The 19,057-nt window shown below is 40.4% G+C and overlaps 1 protein-coding gene across 1 annotated transcript; it reads right to left on the bottom strand.

The window, feature by feature from the left end:
• Positions 1 to 715: 715 nt before the first annotated feature.
• Positions 716 to 13,138, bottom strand: DPPA2 (developmental pluripotency associated 2). The gene is made up of 7 exons (XM_059063629.2): positions 13,115 to 13,138; positions 11,011 to 11,158; positions 9,284 to 9,444; positions 8,791 to 8,844; positions 8,132 to 8,390; positions 3,677 to 3,872; positions 716 to 824 (listed from the first exon to the last, which is right to left on the bottom strand). Exons 1-7 carry the CDS (start codon positions 13,136 to 13,138, stop codon positions 716 to 718), a joined length of 951 nt encoding a protein of 316 aa, XP_058919612.1.
• Between the last annotated feature and the right edge of the window lie 5,919 nt (positions 13,139 to 19,057).

Below are 19,057 nucleotides of genomic sequence, written 5' to 3'. Positions count from 1 at the left end.
ACATTGGTCAAAACCCATAGAGTATACAACACAAAGAATGACCCCTACTATAAACTATGGGCTTTGGGTGACAATGATGGGTCAATGTAGGTTCAACAACTGTGCCACTCGGGTGCAGGATGTTGATAGTACAGGAAATGGAGTGGGGAGGAGGGGTGGTATTTGAGGAATTCTGTACTTTCTGTTCTATCTTTCTGAAAGCTTAAAACTGCTAAAAAAACAAAAATCTATTAACTAAAATAAAACCAAATTACATTCCATATAGTTAGTACTTGAAGCAGCAGTAACAGTCACTTTTTGGTAAACCTAAGTACAGAATCCAGACATTCCCATCTGTACTTAGAGCATCAGGCAACACTGAGGATGGCGAGGACAGAGCATAGCAATCATTGGGATGCAAGTCAATTTAACTGTGGGCTCTCCATCATTTATCTTTTTTTTTTCATGATTACTAGTAAGGAGATTGAATCATAATCAAAGACTTCCCAACAAACAAAAGTCCAGGACTAGATGGTTTCACTGGTGTATTCTAACAAACATTTTTTTATATTGAGGTAAAAATTGGTATATAACGTTATGTTACAGGTGTACAACGTAGTAATTCAATATCTGTGTACACTACAAAACTGATATAAGTCTAGTTACCATCATTACCATACAATTACCCCCTTCACACATTTCACCCACACCCCACCCCTTCCCCTCCGCTAACCATTTATTTTGTATTAAGACATGGCCCATCTAAAAGCAATGATGTTGGTATGTCCAAACCAGGTTTCTTCCTCTTCCCCATTGCAATTAATTTTTTCATAATTTTCTTATTCCTAAAAAGTAAGTCAGAAAAAAATTTTGGAAAATGGTTAGAATAAGATAGACCATTACATACCAACCCCCCTGAAAATGACCAATAAAATGAGGAATACTCTTCTGGAATTTGTGAGTAGTTTGCCCCACCACCCAAGGATGCTGGGTAAAAAGATTTTATGTAGTAAGCAAAGGAACAACATTGTCCACTTAATATCAGGGCTCCTATTCTCTAAACTACAATTGGTTCTACTTCCTTTATCTTTATACTCTTCCTTTCCTCCTCACAGCTTCTCTCCACATCCCCTCTCTGTTCACACACGCTCTTGGTATTCCCATTAAAAATTAAAAAGAAGAAACAGAGGAGGGAGGGAAGGAAGGAAGGGAAGACACAAACAAGCTCCTTTGATATTACTGCCTCAACTAACTGCTATCTCCTCTAGCTCAAGGTAGTAGAGATCATCAATATGACCTGTTTCTAGTTCTTCACATGGTCTGCTCCAACTATCACCCGACCCTCTCAACATACTCTCAAAAAGGCCGCCAATGGTGTACCAAATTGACATTCCCAGCAACACTGCATTAACCATAATCTTACACGGCCATCTCACTACCAACTATTTCCTTCTGGAACTCTCGACCCATTGCTTTTTTTCTCATTTATCTCTTTGCACTTTTTCAGTCTTCGTTGCTCACCTGCCATCAATAAGCTGATTCTCTTTTAAGGTTCTTCTGCAGTCCCTTCTTATTCTTACATATTCTTATGTTCAATTTGCATGTTAATGACTCCCAAAGATGTTTCTCTCTAACCCATACTTCTCTGAACACTAGACCCATGTGAAGCATGTCCCATGTATCATTCTTTGCCCTTGAACTGAACTTCTGCCTTTCTTCTAATAAGATGGCATTCTGTTCTCTATACTCCTGCAGGTCTTACATTTGTCCCATTCTGCTTCAAATTCTCTGCCAAGGTCATAAATTACATCTTCCCAGAGTTATTATAGTAATCTCTTACCCTCCAATCTAGTCTCTGTCACAAGATTTCAATCTACTTTCTTAAAAAACAAAAAACCTCAGGACTTCCCTGGTGGTCCAGTGTTTAAGAATCTGCCTTCCAATGTAGGGGATGCGGGATCAATCCCTGGTCTGGGAACTAAGATCCCACATGCCATGGGGCAACGAAGCCCACATGCTCTAGATCCCGCATGCCACAACTACAGAGTCCTCACACTCTGGAGCCCATGTGCTACAACTACTAAGCCCGCACGCCACAGCTAGAAAGAAGCCCATGAGCTGCAACAAACAGCCCGCGCACAGCAATGAAAGATCTTTCATGCTACAATGAAGAGCCTGTGTGCTGCACCTAAGACTTGATGCAGCCAAATAAATAAATATTTTAAAAATATATAACTATAAAAAAATAAAAATAAAAACCTAATTTCGGGCTTCCCTGGTGGCGCAGTGGTTGGGAGTCCACCTGCCAATGCAGGGGACACGGGTTCGAGTCCTGGTCCAGGAAGATCCCACATGTCGCAGAGCAGCTGAGTACGTGCGCCACAACTGCTTAGCCTGCGCTCTAGAGCTCACAAGCCACAACTACTGAGCCCATATGCCACAACTACTGAAGCCTGCGCGCCTAGAGCCTGTGCTCCGCAGCAAGAAAAGCCACCACGATGAGGCCCGTGCACCACAACAAAGAGTAGCCCCCACTCGCACAGCTAGAGAAAGCCCGTGGGCAGCAACGAAGACCCAATGCAGCCAAAAATAAATAAATAATAAAAATTTTTTTAAAAACCCTAATTTCCCTTCACACCCATCTTGCATCACCTCCATCCAATTCTGTCACCAAAAGCTGAATTTTGTGCTCATGAGTTCCACGTCTATATAAAACCTAAAGCACTGCTTATGTGTACGTACAAAGTGTATTTTCTTGAGTGGAGAAGATGTTGTTATCATTATTTTCTCAAAGAAATCTATGTCCCAAAAGTTACTGAGAAACTATGACCCACAGGATAATATGAGACCTTTAATATAGATATAAAACCTTCAATTGTCTGCTCCTTCCCTTTCCAGACTTATTTGTCAATATAAGCCTCAATCATATTGGCCTATTTGCAATCTCTAAGCAGGTCATATTCTTCCATGTATTGGTAGGGGCTGTTTCGACTACCAAAATGCCCAAATTTTTACTTTCTAACTGGTAAACTCTTCCTCAGTACATGTAATCCCTTCTGAAGTTTCCCTAAGTCACTGCAATATAGGTACTTTCCAGATAGTTTCATAGCATCTCTTACTCATTTTCATCTCAGCATGCTACATAGGTTTTGTCTTACTAATTTTTGTATCTCCAGCTAAGTATCTGACATACGGTAAGAACCTAATTTTTTCTTTCTTAAAACAGATCTCTCGGGCTTCCCTGGTGGCGCAGTGGTTGAGAGTCCGCCTGCCGATGCAGGGGATACGGGTTCGTGCCCCGGTACGGGAGGATCCCACATGCCGCGGAGCGGCTGGGCCCGTGAGCCATGGCCGCTGAGCCTGCGCGTCCGGAGCCTGTGCCCCGCAACGGGAGAGGCCACAACAGTGAGAGGCCCGCGTACCACACACACAAAAAAAAAACCAGATCTCTCTAAAATTGAGGCAGTTGAGGTCTTAACTTGTCGGCTACTTTGTTAAGGTTGCTAAGAAGAAGCCACGTTTATCTGAGTTCTAATTCACTGCTAAATTATTTTTGCTTCCTATTTTTGCCTGATCTATATGGCAAATTAAGAAAACAGCATGTTTGCCCTCTGCCTTCTCCTACTAACTTTTTCAGAAACCCATCTAGACATCTATTGTTCTTTGTGTTATATTTAGATAGATACTTAAGGATTACCTCTTAGCACATTCAGGACATAACATATTATCTTCTAGGTCTGGCGATGGGAAAGTGCAGGCAGGTAACATGAAGAGAGAGATCATCCTTCTGGGAGTGCTAGGCACCCAGGTCTGACCTGCATGGAACTGCAGGCGAACCCAACCTTCTGTGTCTGCCAACAGTGGTCTGCCATGGACCACACACCACCGGACACCTAGGCAAGGAAAAAGAAGCAAATATAAACTGCTACGATCAGGTAACAGTACCCCAATTCAATCCCTCAGTGAGTCACTCTTGAATCAACTGAATGAGAAGCATGAAAAATGTAGACCAAAAGACAACGTAATCTAACTTCACAAACTACATAGCACAGAGGACAATAACAATTAACTTTTGGAAACCTTGCTTTGTGTCCAGGATTTTGCTAAGTGACTTACATGTATTAATACATTTATTCTTAAGAACATTATTAATATTTACCTTCTATTTACTTTTCTTATTTACAGGTGAATTAAGTGAAGCTTACAGTGTTAAAATATCATAATTTTCCCAGAACCAAAACAAGGATCTAGGTATTCTGATTCACAGCCAATTTGCCTAACCATTATATTGTACTGCCTCAACTACAGAAAACAGGCAAAAGGATCTTTTTTAAAAGTCTAAGGAACAATTTAATTGGGAAGATGAGATATTTGAGAGACAACAGAGTAGTAAGTCCTATAGATATCAAGTGTCTGAAATTGAGAGAAAGGAGCAATCACTGTAGGCTTAAATATCTATAAAATCTCCCCAGTCAGACTGTAAAATAAGAGTAGAGACTACCACACTCTTGGATTGGAAGAATTAATATTATTTAAATGGCCATACTACACAAAGCAATCTACAGATTTAATGTGATCCCTATCAACCCATGATTTTTCACAGAACTAAAAAAATAATCCTACAGTTTATACTGAACTATAAAAGACCCAGAATTGCCAAAGCAATCCTGAGGAAAAAGAACAAAGTAGGAGGCATAACCGTCCCAGACTTCTGATAACACTACAAAGCTGCAGTAATCAAAACAGCATGGTTTTGGCATAAAAACAGACATATGGATCAATGGAACAGAATAGAGAGCCCAGAAATAAACACATACACTATGCTCAATTAATCTTTGACAAAGAAGGCAAGAATATACAATAGAGAAAAGACATCCTCTTTGGCAAATGGTGTTGGAAAAGTTGGACAGATGCATGTAAATCAATGAAGTTAGAACACATACTCACACCATACACAAAAATAAACTCAAAATGGCTTAAAGACTTAAATATAAGACATGATAGTATAAGAGAACATAGGCAAAACATTCTCTGACATAAATTGTAGCAGTGTTTTCTTAGGTCAGTCTCCCAAGGCAAAAGAAATAAAAGCAAAAATAAATAAATGGGACCTAATCAAACTTACAAGCTTTGGTACAGCAAAGAAAACCATAAGCAAACAAACAAACAGAAAACTTATGAACTGGGAGAAAATATTTGCAAATGACAAGACCGCCAAAGGCTTAATTTCTGAAATATACAAACAGTTCATAACAAAAAACCAAACAACCCAGTCAAATAATGGGCAGAATACCTAAATAGACATTTCTCCAAAGACATACAGGTGGCCAACAGGCACATGAAAAGATGCTCAATACCACTAATTATTAGAGAAATGCAAATCAAAACTACACTGAGGTACCACCTCACACCATACAGAATGGCCATCATTAAAAAGTCTACAGATAACAAATGCTGGAGAGGATGTGGAGAAAAGGGGGAACCCTCCTACACTGTTGGTGAGAATGTAAATTGGTATAGCCACTATGGAGAACAGTACAGAGTTCCTTAAAAAACTAAAAACAGAGCTACCATGTGATCCAGCAATCCCACTCCTGGGCATATATCTGGAGAAAAACATGGTTCGAAAGAATACATGCACCCCAGTGTTCATTGCAGAGCTGTTTACAAGAGTCAAGACATGGAAGCAACCTAAATGTCCATTGACAGATAAAAAAGATGTGGCACGTATACACAATGGAGTATTATCCATAAAAAAGAATGAAACGATGCCATTTGCAGCAACATGGATGTACCTAGAGATTATCATACTAAGTAAGTCATAAAGAGAAAGATAAATACCATATGATATCACTTATATGTGGAATCTAAAATATGACACAAATGAACTTATCTACAAAACAGAAACAGACACACAGACATAGAGAACACAGACTTGTGGTTGTCAAGGGGGAGGAGGTGTGAGAGGGATGGACTGGGAGTTTGGGATTAGCAGATGTAAACTATTATACACAGAATGGATAAACAACAAGATCTTACTGTATAGCACATGGAACTATATTCAATATCCTGTGACAAACCATAATGGAATAGAATATGAAAAAAATGTATACATATATGTATAACTGAATCACTTTGTTGTACAGTAAGAATTAACACAATATTGTAAATCAATTATACTTCAATAAAATACATTTCAAAAAATAAATTTTAAAAGAGTGATTTAAAGAATGTGGCTAGGCACACTCCTGGATCCCAGTAAGTGCTTGATAACTGCTGAATGAAGAGGAACTAAAAGAATGAGTAGGGCTTCCCTGGTGGCACAGTGGTTAAGAATCCACCTGCCAATGCAGGGGACACGGGTTCGAGCCCTGGGCCAGGAAGATCCCACATGCTGCAGAGCAACTAAGCTCATGCACTACAGCTGCTGAGCCTGTGCTCTAGAGCCTACGATCCACAACTTCTGAGCCTGCATGCCACAACTACTGAAGCCTGCACTCTAGAGCCCATGCTCCGCAACAATAGAGGCCACCGCAATGAGAAGCCCGCGCACCGCACCGAAGAGCAGCCCCCGCTTGCCGCATCTAGAGAAAGCCGCGCACAGCAACAAAGAACCAAAGCAGCCAAAATTAAATAAATAAAATAAATAAATTTATTTTTAAAAAATGAATAAAAGGATGAGTAAGTCTGGGATGCTACTAGCTAAAGTGGCACATTAATGAAAATTAGAAAAAGGTGTCCGCTTTGGGGAAGCAGGTCTCCAGAGACAGCTTCATGGCTGGACAGTGCTTTTAAACATTAGTAAAAGGTGCCCATTTTTCCTCACAGAAGGGAGTACAGCTGGGGGAGCAGATAGTAGGCCAGTTTCAGCTCCCAGTCTTTTTGTTGGCTGGGTTCTTTGTGTAGTGAACGATGTGCCTTACCACACAGGTCAGTCCTGAATAAAAGAGAATCCAGAGACTTCCCTGATGGCTCAGCGGTTAAGAATCTGCCTGCCAATGCCAGGGACACTGGTTTGATCCCTGGTTCAGGAAGATCTCACGTGCCTTAGAGCAACTAAACCTGTGCAACACAACTACTGAAGCCCGTGCACTTAGAGCCTGTGCTCTGCAGCAGGAGAAGCCACCGCAAGGAGAAGCCTGCACACTGCCATGAAGAGTAGCCCCGGATAGTAGCAACTAGAGAGCGCCTGCCTGCAGCAACGAAGACCCAATGCAGCCAAATATAAATTAATTAATTAATAATAAAGAAAAGAGGATCCAGAACACCTCTGGAAATGGGGTGGAGAGAGGAAAATTCAAGCCAAAAAAGAGAATGACTTTGGGCTTCCCTGGTGGCGCAGTGGTTGAGAGTCCGCCTGCCGATGCAGGGGACATGGGTTCGTGCCCCGGTCCGGGAAGATCCCACATGCCGCGGAGCAGCTGGGCCCGTGAGCCATGGCCACTGAGCCTGTGCTCCGCAAGAAGAGAGGCCACAACAGTGAGAGGCCCTCGTACCGCAAAAAAAAAAAAAAAAAGAGAGAATGACTTTGTGCTGGCCTGAGGTAGGGTCTGATGGAAATGAAAAGAGAAATATCAAAGAGTGGAGCAGGAATTGGAGAAAGATGGGGCTAAGTTATTCTCGAGATTTCTCAAGAGGACAGGGGCCCAAAACATTTTAATTATCATTGCCTACTTTTAGGATATCAAGTTGTATTTCATAAGCCTCACAATCATTCTATGAAGTAGAATAGTTGAAATCTTCATTTTATAAATCAGGATACCAGGGTTTATGCTGAGTAACTTGCCAATGTCACATACTTAGGAAGTGGTAAGACGAGGGTTTGAACCATGGTCATTTCAATTAATTCTTCCAATCCAAGAGAAAGAGGAAGACCTCAGGCGGTGGCTGACTACATTACCAGATTATGCTTTCTTCCCACCTTGGATCTGTGCTTAGTGATGAGAAAGTGTCCCCACTTAGCCACCTGGCTCAGACAGCCATTCAGGCAAAACTTGGCTATCTATCAATCACAAGATAAGCCCTCTATGAACCTAACATCCCATCTGCAGATATTTTAATATCACTTTCCCTTTAACTACCATCACTATGGACTAATAAAAGTGTGCCTTCTTTCTCTGGCATGGGAACCATTCTTTAAGGTTGATCTTACCAGAAGCTTGCGGCAAAAAGGTCTCAACAGAGGGAGGCAGGGGACGTGAATTTACAGCCTTAGGTTGAACGGCTCTTGCAGCAATTCTTGACCATGCTGCCAACATGGCTGCCTGTGCTGAAGTTATCACTTCAACCATGTGGGTCCTTTCCTCATTCTCAATCATCTTCCTTTTCTTAACACTTGCTCTCCTGGTCACCATCTTGTGCTTCCCTGGACATGACTGCAATCTGGCCTCCCGTGATGATTCAGGAATATACTGCAAATGGAATTCACAGTGAGTATGTAGTGAAGCATCACTGCCCCAAGGACATTGGGGTTGATTTTATCATTCTTCATACATTGACCTGTGTATGTCAGTGTGGGAAGGGTTTAGGAATGTTACTTCCCTCAGAGCAGCGGTTCTCAACTGGGAGAAATTTTGATTGTCAAAACTGTGTATACAGGGAGGGAGATCACTGACACATTGTGGGTAGAATCCATGGATATTTAGGCTACTAAACATCCTAAAATGCACAGGACAAGCCCCAGGACAAAAAAGAAATTAATTGGCCTGAAATGTCAATTGTCTTGGTTGAGAAACCTTGCCATCATATAGAGATGGTGAAGAGGAGGAAAAATTCACAATCAGAACTTACATCACCACACTCCCCACTCACCTGATCTTTTTCAGGATAAGCATGTTTCTGGAGTCTCAGATAAACCTCTATTTTCTAAGGAAATTAAGAAGGGAAATAAAAATTAAAAGCTGCAGACTTCCCTGGTGGCACAGTGGTTAAGAATCTGCCTGCCAATGCAGAGGACATGGGTTCGATCCCTGGTCCGGGAAGGTCCCACATGCCGTGGAGCAACTAAGCCCCTGAACCACAACTACTGAGCCTGCGCTCTAGAGCCCCAGGCCCACAACTACTGAAGCCCACATGCCACAACTACTGAAGCCTGTGCACCTAGAGCCCATGCTCCAGAACAAGAGAAGCCACTGTAATGAGAAGCCCGTGCACCACAACGAAGACCCAAAATTAATTAATTAATTCGAAATTAATTAATTAATTTAAAATTAATTAATTAATTTAAAGTTAATTTTAAAAATTAAAAGCTGGCAGAGCTCCCATACTTGTTGCAAGCACCAGAGACTCCCAACAGTGCACTCACCTGACCATCGGTACTCAAATTAAGTTGTTGGCACCATTTCCGCAAAGTGTCCCGACTCACGTTGTTAATTGGAGGCAATATGGTTGGCAACGGATAAATTGGTTTACTACAACTAGATTTTGGGCAAGCTTTGAACTGTTCATCTGTTTGAGGAAGATGAACTGAGAAAAGAAGAGAACCAAAGTAGTAATAATGTAATATTTGTAAATTCTTTAAAATTTTACAAAGTTCTCACTTATTTCTTATAACCCAGTTTGTACATATACATATCAACTATTTTTCCTCATCTTACAAATAAGATAATAGATTCAGGAGTTAAAGGACTTGCCCAAGATCACACCACCATTAAAATGGCAGGCCTGGGACTCAAATACACATTTTGAAATTCTAAATTCCACCTTGTTTACACTACATATAGCAACCTGCTTTTTGCAGCCATAAACAACCACCTGGATAGAACATTTTATTGGATTGCTCCTCCAAAATGTCTAGATGTTGGACCACAAAATATCTGTCCCTACAGAAATAATTAAAACCACCCCATCCAACAATGGTCCTCCATTCTGTCAACCTGCCTCATTTTTCTCTACAGAGAAAATGTACCTTGTCTCACATCACTTTGCTTAGCTTAACTTATCACTGTCTACTTTATCTGGAAGTCCTCATTATTTGCCCCCCCAAAAAATCATTCTGAAAATACTTATTCAATGCCTTCATATGAAGCCCTAATACAAAGGGTCATGATATTAAGAGCCGCTAGATATTTGATCAGTAATTGCTCACCAAGCAAAAAACTAGATGCTTTTCAAAATGATTTAGTCTCCCAAATACCATCTGATCTTATATGTGGAATCTAAAAAGGCTGAACTCAAGAACAGATAGTAGATTGGTGGTTGCCAGAAATTGGGAGTAGGGGAAATGGGAAGATGTTGATCAAAGGGTACAAATTTTCAGCTATGAGTAAGTTCTAGGGATCTAATGTATAGCATGGTGACTACAGTTAATACTGTAATGTATGCTTAATAATTGAGAAGACGGTAAATCTTAAAATGTTCTCACCACAGTGGGGGGAAAGTTAACTGTGTGAGGTGACGGATATGTTAATTAACCTTATTTTGGTAATCCTTTTGCAATATATATGTACATCAATCATCACCCTGTACACCTGAAAATTACACCATGTTTTATGTGACAATTATATCTCACAAAAGCTCGAAATAAAAGAAAAAGAAAAAAGCTCGGAATGATTTGGTTTTCATAAGTATGTAAAAATGGAAAGAGGTCAAGTTCTGTCCAAAAGTACTCCACATGCCTAGTTTTTGTGTCTTTTTTTTTTTTTTTTTTGTCTGGTATGTGGGCCTCTCACTGTTGTGGCCTCTCCCGTTGCGGAGGGCAGGCTCAGCAGCCATGGCTCACAGGCCTAGCCACTCCGCGGCATGTGGGATCTTCCCAGACTGGGGCACGAACCCGTGTCCGCTGCATCGGCAGGCGAGCTCTCAACCACTGCACCACCAGGGAAGCCCTTGGGTCTTTTTAAAAGCAAGACAGTAATGGTGCTTAGCAAATGAGCAGTATGAGAGTTTGAGAAATCTCCTACCACAGATAATCAAGGTGAGATTTAAGCTGGGTGTTGCATAGTTAAAGGACAGGGGAAGAAGAATCTTACTTTTCCTGGGCTTCCAGAGCTTGAGGAGCAGCAAACTGAGCTCACCCTGTTGTTCTCATACCTTGATCGTCTGGACTCAGTGACTCCACTTTGACTTCCGAAGTTGAAGAAACACTTGGTTCCGTTTGATGATCTTCAACAATTTCCTCATTAACTGGAATCAATGACAGAACCATATTTTCTTCACCTAAGACCTCTTCAAAAAAATTCTGGAAAAGCAAGGGTCAATCACTGATTCTCATTTAATGCTGAACAACTAAAATGTTTACTTTCATGGCACAACTAATGAATAAGAGAAGCCAATAGCTGGATGGAAAGACTGAGATTCCCTGAATTTGATATTGATTCATAGACCCTTTATTAGATGAGAAAAACAATGAGGAAATGGGCAAAAGCAGATTTACATGTGGATGATAAGAGGAAATTAAAGCCTGGATCTTGGGTTTGAGGAAACCATTTCCTTCATGGCCTTCCTCTCCATCAGTTAAAACACCAAATACTTTCATTTTATCTCCTAAATCTGTGCAGAAGGTGTTTCTGCCTTTTCATCTTCTGTTGTTTGATTCAAGTTATCATCAACGCTTACTGGCAGGAGCAGTAATCTGTGATTCCAATCCATTCTGGCTCCTTTCTGCAGACTGCTCTCCTGCTTGTTTAAAATACTTAACGTTAAAAGACAAAACTCGGCACTTCCCTGGTGGCGCAGTGGTTGAGAGTCCTCCTGCCAATGCCAGGGACATGTCCCGGTCTGGGAAGATCCCACTTGCCGCGGAGCGGCTAGGCCTGTGAGCCATGGTCGCTGAGCCTGCGCTCCACAACGGGAGAGGACACAACAGTGAGAGGCCCGCGTACCGCGAAAAAGAAAAAAATAAAAAACTCCCTGGTGCAGCCTATAAATTCTTGAACAGCCGGGCCCCTGCCTGCCTTTCCAGCTTAAGAGCCCTGATTTTTCTGAGCTTCAGCCATACCAACCTTGTTTCAGCCGCACAACCTGAGGGGAGCAAATGTATCTGTCTTACTCTCCATTGCTATCGCAGGGCTTACACGGTGTCCAGCACAGAGTGGACACTCAGTGTTCTTTCAACAATTTCATGAATGAAAGATAAAGTGGATAAATAGGAAGGAACTGATATTTACTGGTTTTGTACAGTCCACATGCACTGTGCTAGGAGCTTTTTGTATTTCTCATTTAATCCTATAACATACTTGTAGTAATTTATTAGTTTTCATATTTTAGAAATTAGGCAACTGAGGCTCAGAAATTAAATGACCAATACCATAAAGTCACATATGCTTAAATTTCTAGCTTTTCCTCTCCAATCCAAGGGTGAATAAACTCCATTCCAGCTCAATTGTAATATTCTCTCAATTGTAATATTCTCTTCTCTGAACAGCTAAGTGAATATGCGGCCACGCCCGTCCCTCCCATCCCGCCTGTCCGCCCCTCCTCCCCTCCTCCCCCGGTTTAAATCTCTTTGCTCTGCACTTCAGCTTGCAAAAGGGATTTTGCATTTGTACACCACTTTTTCAAAGCACTCCAGGAAACACTTCACTGGTCAGCTTAAAAAAAATGGACATTATTGGGAGGGTATCATTCCACTCAAGAGGTAAGCAGCTATATGACTTGCCCATAATCATATACTTCATATTGGCCAATTCAGTTCTCTACCCCGATATAGTGGCCCCTGCAAATACCTATGAAACCTACTCAATTTATGTTCTCCTCTAGTCCAGAACTACCCAAGCCTAGTCAGGAAACCCTTTGATACCAAGGCCATTGGGAGTAGGTTTGCTTCTTACTCCTGGGGTAAAGAAACCACCTAGTCACGTCACTTTCTTGACCTTAACCACGTTACCCTTTTCACTTTCTTTTTACGGCAGCTCTCCATTTCTTTACCGTTTTATCTTGCCCAGCTACGTGTCTTTCTACAAAATAAATATCTTACTTTGAACTAGGAACAGAAATATTTAGTTTCTCCTTTTTTACTTTCACCCAAGTTGTATACCGCAATCACATGAAAGAAAAGTAATAATTCGCTTGCAAAAGGGGGAGATTCTCAGATAAAGATTTCTTACATCCAGAAAGAGGGAAATATAAGTGAGCTCTAGAAAGGTTTTAAAAAGTGAATCTGCGGGAAAATAAATGAAATTCAAACCAAACTTACCTTCTCATAATTTGGGTGTGCCATTCCAAGGAACTCTCAGAGAAACGCAGAGCCGGCAATGTTAAGGATATCTGCAATTTAATCCTCTTAACCTGAGGTTTCTAGTCCAATTTCTCCTTTTATAAGCAAATGTCTCCTACTTCCGGTTTTCCAGAAGAGCTGTTTTCCTTCTTCCTCTTTTTCCCCCTCCCTTGTTATCTGACAGTGCGATAATTTCATCAGTTTTATACCCAGGTTTGTCTATTAGGCGAGAGTTAAATTACTGGGTAATTAATATCACTCCTGATTTTTTTAAAAAATTTTGGTTTTTATTCCTTTAAGGTGAGACTTAGGTGAAACTTGAAAATGACAAACACTTGTTGACAAGTTACAAACAAATAAACAATCTTTGTAAACAATATTGGTGATAGATTGAATGATGCTTTGTGGAGGGAATAGAAGTTCAAAGGTATTTTATAACTGATTTATGCCCATGGGTGTGTCACTCACTGGGAGATTAGATTTAGATTGTAGGGACTGGATAACATGATCTCTCCTGGATCTAGCTCTAAACACACATTTTAAGCCTGCAATAATGGCGAGCTGAATAGAAGGGAAAGGTTTGGCTATCAGAATAAGAACAGCAGGAGACAAAACGCTAAGGCAAGTGATGTACTAATGAATGCAGGAGAAGGAACTGCAAAAACTTGGGAATTGCTGGAGGATAATGTTGGGGGCAGGATGTGATGAGACATGAGGTTGGAAAAGTCACAGATGCTTTCATAGGTCACTCTAAGGAACCAGAGTTTCTAAAGGAAAATATTCACAAACAGTATGGCAACTCTGACATTTGTTGGTCCCACAATGGGTTTTCTCTTCCCCTAGGTAAATGGTCTGGTTCAGTAGTCTCAGGACCCAGGGAGCCGGGGTCAGTTTAACTTAAATACTATATTATATTCAAAGTGCAAGGGCTCTGCCTCAGTTTGCTGAAGAGCTGGTTGGAAAATGAAACTATGAGACTCCACCCCAGGCCTTCAGAATCAGATCCTTCAGGGCAGGACCCAGAAATCTGTGCTTCAACCAGCCCTCAGGGTTGTTCTTATGCTCCTAAAACTCTGTAAACATTGGCTAGATCAGGGTGTGACCAAATGGTTTTGGATTAGGCAGATAATGCTTGGAATCCTGGCTCCTCCCTTCCAAAAGGAAACTGAATTGGCCCATAGAGATTCAGTCAAGAAAACACTCCATCTCCCCACTTGGGTGTGACCCCAATTTATAGGCTTTTTCTGGATGATTTAGAAGGGAGTTGACCTGGTAACCTGAACAGATTGATTCCAGTGCCTTAGGTTAGGATGGGACTTCACTTGGGAAGACCATTCATTACCATATTTCTTTTCTTAGCGTTTATTACAATATAATTATCTTATTTATTTTCTTGGATTTTCCCCTCTGCTTTTTGAAAATATATTATGGGAAAGTTCAAACATATAAAAGCAGACAGTTCACAGTGTATACCTATATCAAATCATCACAATGTACACTTTAAACATCTCAGAATTTTATTTGTCAATTATACCTCAATAAAGCTGAAAACAAAGAAAAAAATAATAAAAGAAGACAGTAATATCACCAGCCCTCATGGATCCATCATCCAGCTTTGACAACTATTGACTCCCAGCCAATCTGTTTCCATCTAAACCACCACCTATTCCCCCTCCCTTGGGTTATTTTAAAAGAAATACCAAACTTCATAGCTTTCATTCATAAATTCAGGGGAAAAAAAGACTTTTTCTAACTATAGTTACAATATCTTTTTCATATCTAAAAATAATTTTTTAATTTTTTAATATTATCGCACTATTCAGTCTGTTTAAACATCCAGCAGTATTTAAATATGCAATTATCTCATACTCTCATTTTCTTGTTTTAACAATCTGTTGGAATCAGGATCCAGATAAGGGCTACACACTGTGATTAGATATATGCCTTAATATAAAATAGATAAGGACCTACCATATAGCACAGGGCATGCTTTTCAAAACTCTGTAATGCCCTATATGGGAAAAGAATCTAAAAAACAGTGGATATGGGAATTCCCTGGCAGTCCCGTGGTTAGGACTCTGCACTTCCACTGCAGGGGCCACGAGTTCAATTCCTGGTAGTGGAACTAAGATCCCGAAAGCTGCTCAGCGCGACCAAAGAAACAAAACAAAAAAGAATGGATATATATATGTATAACTGATTCACTTTGCTGTACAACAGAAACTAACACAACATTTTAAATCAACTATACTCCAATAAATTTTTTTTAAAAAGGATATGTGCCTTAAATTTTCTTTTCTTTTTTTTTTTTTTACCACGCTGCACGTGGGATATTAGTTCCCTGACCAGATCAGGGATCCAACCCCGGGCCCTTGTCAGGGAGAGCACGGAGTCCTAATCACTGGACCGCCAGGGAATTCCCACCTTAAATTTTCTTTAATCTGTAAATTCTCCCTCCATCTTTTATGTTCCTCACAAATTTTGTTTTTGTTCTTGTTGTTGCTTAAAGAATTGTGTGAATTTCCTGTAGTTTTATATCTAGGTTTTGCTAATTTCATTTGTACTTCCACTTTAAGCTAGTATTCTATCCTCTGCATTTATTGTAAATGGTCTTGATCAGAGTCAGTTCAGGAACTTCTTTTTTCTTTTTTTTTTGTAAGAACACTCCCTTTCTCTTCACTCATTTGACTCCCCATTCTTTAAATTTATTTTTAATTCAAGTATATCTGACATATAACATTGTGTAAATGTAAGGTGTACATGTTAATTTGATACATCTGTATATTGTAATACTGTTGCCATTGTAGCTATAATTAGCATTCTATCCTGTTCTTTAAGTGTAAATGCAAATTTCTTGTAGTGACTCTAAAAGAGTTTACTCCTGTTATTCTCTTGCTCCTTTTCTTCATAGAATTTCTTTAAATCTGTATATATTTGAAATTTTGATTGTTTAACTTCATCTCCCCAGTTAGACAGCAGGCTCCAGAGAGCAATGGTCTAACCTAGAGCATTGCACTGTATCTGGCTCAGAACCGAGGCTCAATCAATGCTGGTTATTCATCCTGCATCAGCCTCTATTCCCTGCCCCCCACACCATGCCACCAACTCCCTTTTCAGTAGATGGTCCTCTCTGTGCAGCTTCTCTAGTGGATATGCTGTAAATGCTGATACCGGACTGACCTGCCTCTCTCCTGTCAGACTGTGACATTGTGAAGTTCTCAGACTCATCTTTATTCTCCCATGCTCAGCTCCGTGCCTGGTTTAGAGAAGGCTTTTAATTAGGCACAACAAAGGACTCAAATCATATTATGCCAATTTTAGTTTAGGGCTCAGTATATACCTCAAAGCTGAAAAGCAGCCACTAAATGGTTGTTAAGCTATAAAAAATAAGCTAGACTGTAGGGTAGAGATTTTAAAAAGAAAAAAAATTGTTTATGGATACTTGGATTCTAATATTTATGCCAATAATAGAGAATAGTTCTGAAATAAAACTGCATTATCTATTTCAAATATAGTTTATTTACCATATTGTAAGTTAAATATTTAAATACATTGTATTTTTTTGTTTAGATAAATGTTTTTCAAAAGTTTTCCTTTATCTTTTTTTAATCAAAGGAACATGCTCTGTAATAGTAAATGTTTATGGAGCACCAATACGTAACAGATAAAAGTGCAGCAACTCTGGTTGAAATATAAAAAACCATAAGACACCCCACAGAACCCTCAGGTGCTGAGACACAGTTTGGAAACTATGGTTCGGTATCACTCTCATGTGGAAGGGACAGCTACTGAGTCCTTCAGTTTTCTGAGGAGATGCACTCTGAAAGATGTTCCCAACTTTGCCACATCCTTCATTTCAAGAAATTCCCACTTCCAAGGACTACTGAAAATTCATTTCTACTTTAGAGCGGTAGTTACAGATCTTCGTCTTCTGATCGAGAATAAATGAGCATTTTTGCTTTTTTTTTTTTTTCCTGAAAAAAAATCTCTTCTCTATCATGAAGCAACAGTCACAATTAGGAGAATCTTAAATTCAGAATCCAGACAAGTAAGGTCTATCCCCTGTTCTGTATGACTCAGAAGATGTGGTTAGGACAGAGCATGGCAGTCAGGGGAGATGAGGTGGGAAGGACAATTTTTGAGGAGTGGACAGGGAGTTGATTTGGTTGTAGATTCTCCAATAATAGTTGCAAATTTAGTCCCCACCAGCAAGTGACCTTGACCAGTCAAACCAAGTCTTTTCTCATCCTCCTCTTTCCATATTGAATGCATATTGCATTTTCATCAAGATGTTTCCTATGAGACAGATGGAATGTATGTGAAACATGCTGGAGTTGGAAAGCTTAATTCATGTTGTCATCTTGAAGTGGCTGAAGACTGGTGCCAAGGACTTTGGGACCACAAGCAATTGCCACTATATAAGGATTGTGGGTGAGGAAGGATGGGGACTCAGGCCAAGAAAAGTAAACTGAGGTTACTCCCTCCTATGTGCCTATCATTTGTTCCTTCCTGAGTTTTCCACCTCTCACTCTTTACAAGTCTTATCCTACTAGCACACAAACATTTTTAACCTCATCCTCCTTAAAACACACAGCTCTTTTGACACTATCATTTTAATTAACTACTATTCTCTCTTCCTTCTTTCACAGTTCAACTTTTTGAACATAACTTGTTATTCTGACTAGTTCCTTTCCATTCTGGTCTAATGGCTTTTCTGTCTCCTTTTCCCCACCTAACTCCTAAAACACTGATGTCCCATGAGGTTGCATTTCTCTACTCTTTTTTTTTTTTTTTTTTTTTTTTTTGGTACACAGGCCTCTCACTGTTGTGGCCTCTCCCGTTGCGTAGCACAGGCTCCGGACGCGCAGGCTCAGCGGCCACAGCTCAGGAGCCCAGCCGCTCCACTGCATGTGGGATCTTCCCAGACTGGGGCACGAACCCGTGTCCCCTGCATCGGCAGGCGGACTCTCAACCACTGCACCACCAGGGAAGCCCCATTTCTCTACTCTTAATCATGCTTCATACTTTTCTAGAGCAGCTTCATCCATTTTTCCAATTTCAACCTCCACCTATATGCTGATGACTCCCATATATGTATTTCTAGCCCAATCTTTTTGCCTGCCTTACTGACCCAAGTTTTGGCATATCGGGCTATGCACTTCAAACATAGTAAGAAGTAAACTCAGTGACATCCTTACCAACTTTTACCTCCTTTGGTATTTCTTGAGATGTGTTATCATCCACCCAGTCATCTAAAGGCAGAAACGTAACAACTAGTTAAAACACCCCTTCTCCTTAAACTCCAATAGGTCAAAGTCCTGTGGAGTCAAACATGTACACCTCTTGCTTGATTTTTGCCTCTCCTATAATTCTACTGCCATTGCCTTATTTCTTGTCTAAAGCATCTCTAACCCGTTATTGAAATCTCTCACTGATCATATTACCTCCCAGCCAACCTATCCTTTTTTTTTTAATTGAAGTATAGTTGATTTACAATGTTGTGTTAGTTTCAGAGTAAGCAAAATGATTCAGTTTTATACACACACACACATTCTTTTTCAGATTCAACCTATTCTGTGTTTCTTTTTCTTTTTTTTTTTTTGTCTGCATCAGGTCTTAGTCGCAGCCTGTGGGCTCTTCCTTGCGGCGGTGTGAGGGCTTCAGAGTGCGCAGGCTTAGTTGCCCCGTGACATGTGGGATTTTAGTTTTGCGACTGGGTGTCTAACCCGTGTCCCCTGCATTGGAGGGCAGATCAGGGAAATCCCCAACCCATTCTTTTTTCTTATTTATTTATAATTTTATTTATTTATTTATTTTGGCTGGGTTGGGTCTTTGTTGCTGTGTGTGGGCTTTCTCTAGTTGCAGAGAGTGGGGGCTACTCTTCGTTGCAGTGCATGGGCTTCTCACTGCAGTGGCTTTTTT

This window comes from Kogia breviceps, chromosome 5 (genome assembly GCF_026419965.1).
Source record: "Kogia breviceps isolate mKogBre1 chromosome 5, mKogBre1 haplotype 1, whole genome shotgun sequence".
Lineage (NCBI taxonomy): Eukaryota > Metazoa > Chordata > Mammalia > Artiodactyla > Physeteridae > Kogia > Kogia breviceps.
The sequence above is the reverse complement of the archived record's forward strand: the minus strand, read 5'-3'. Positions and strand labels throughout refer to the sequence as shown.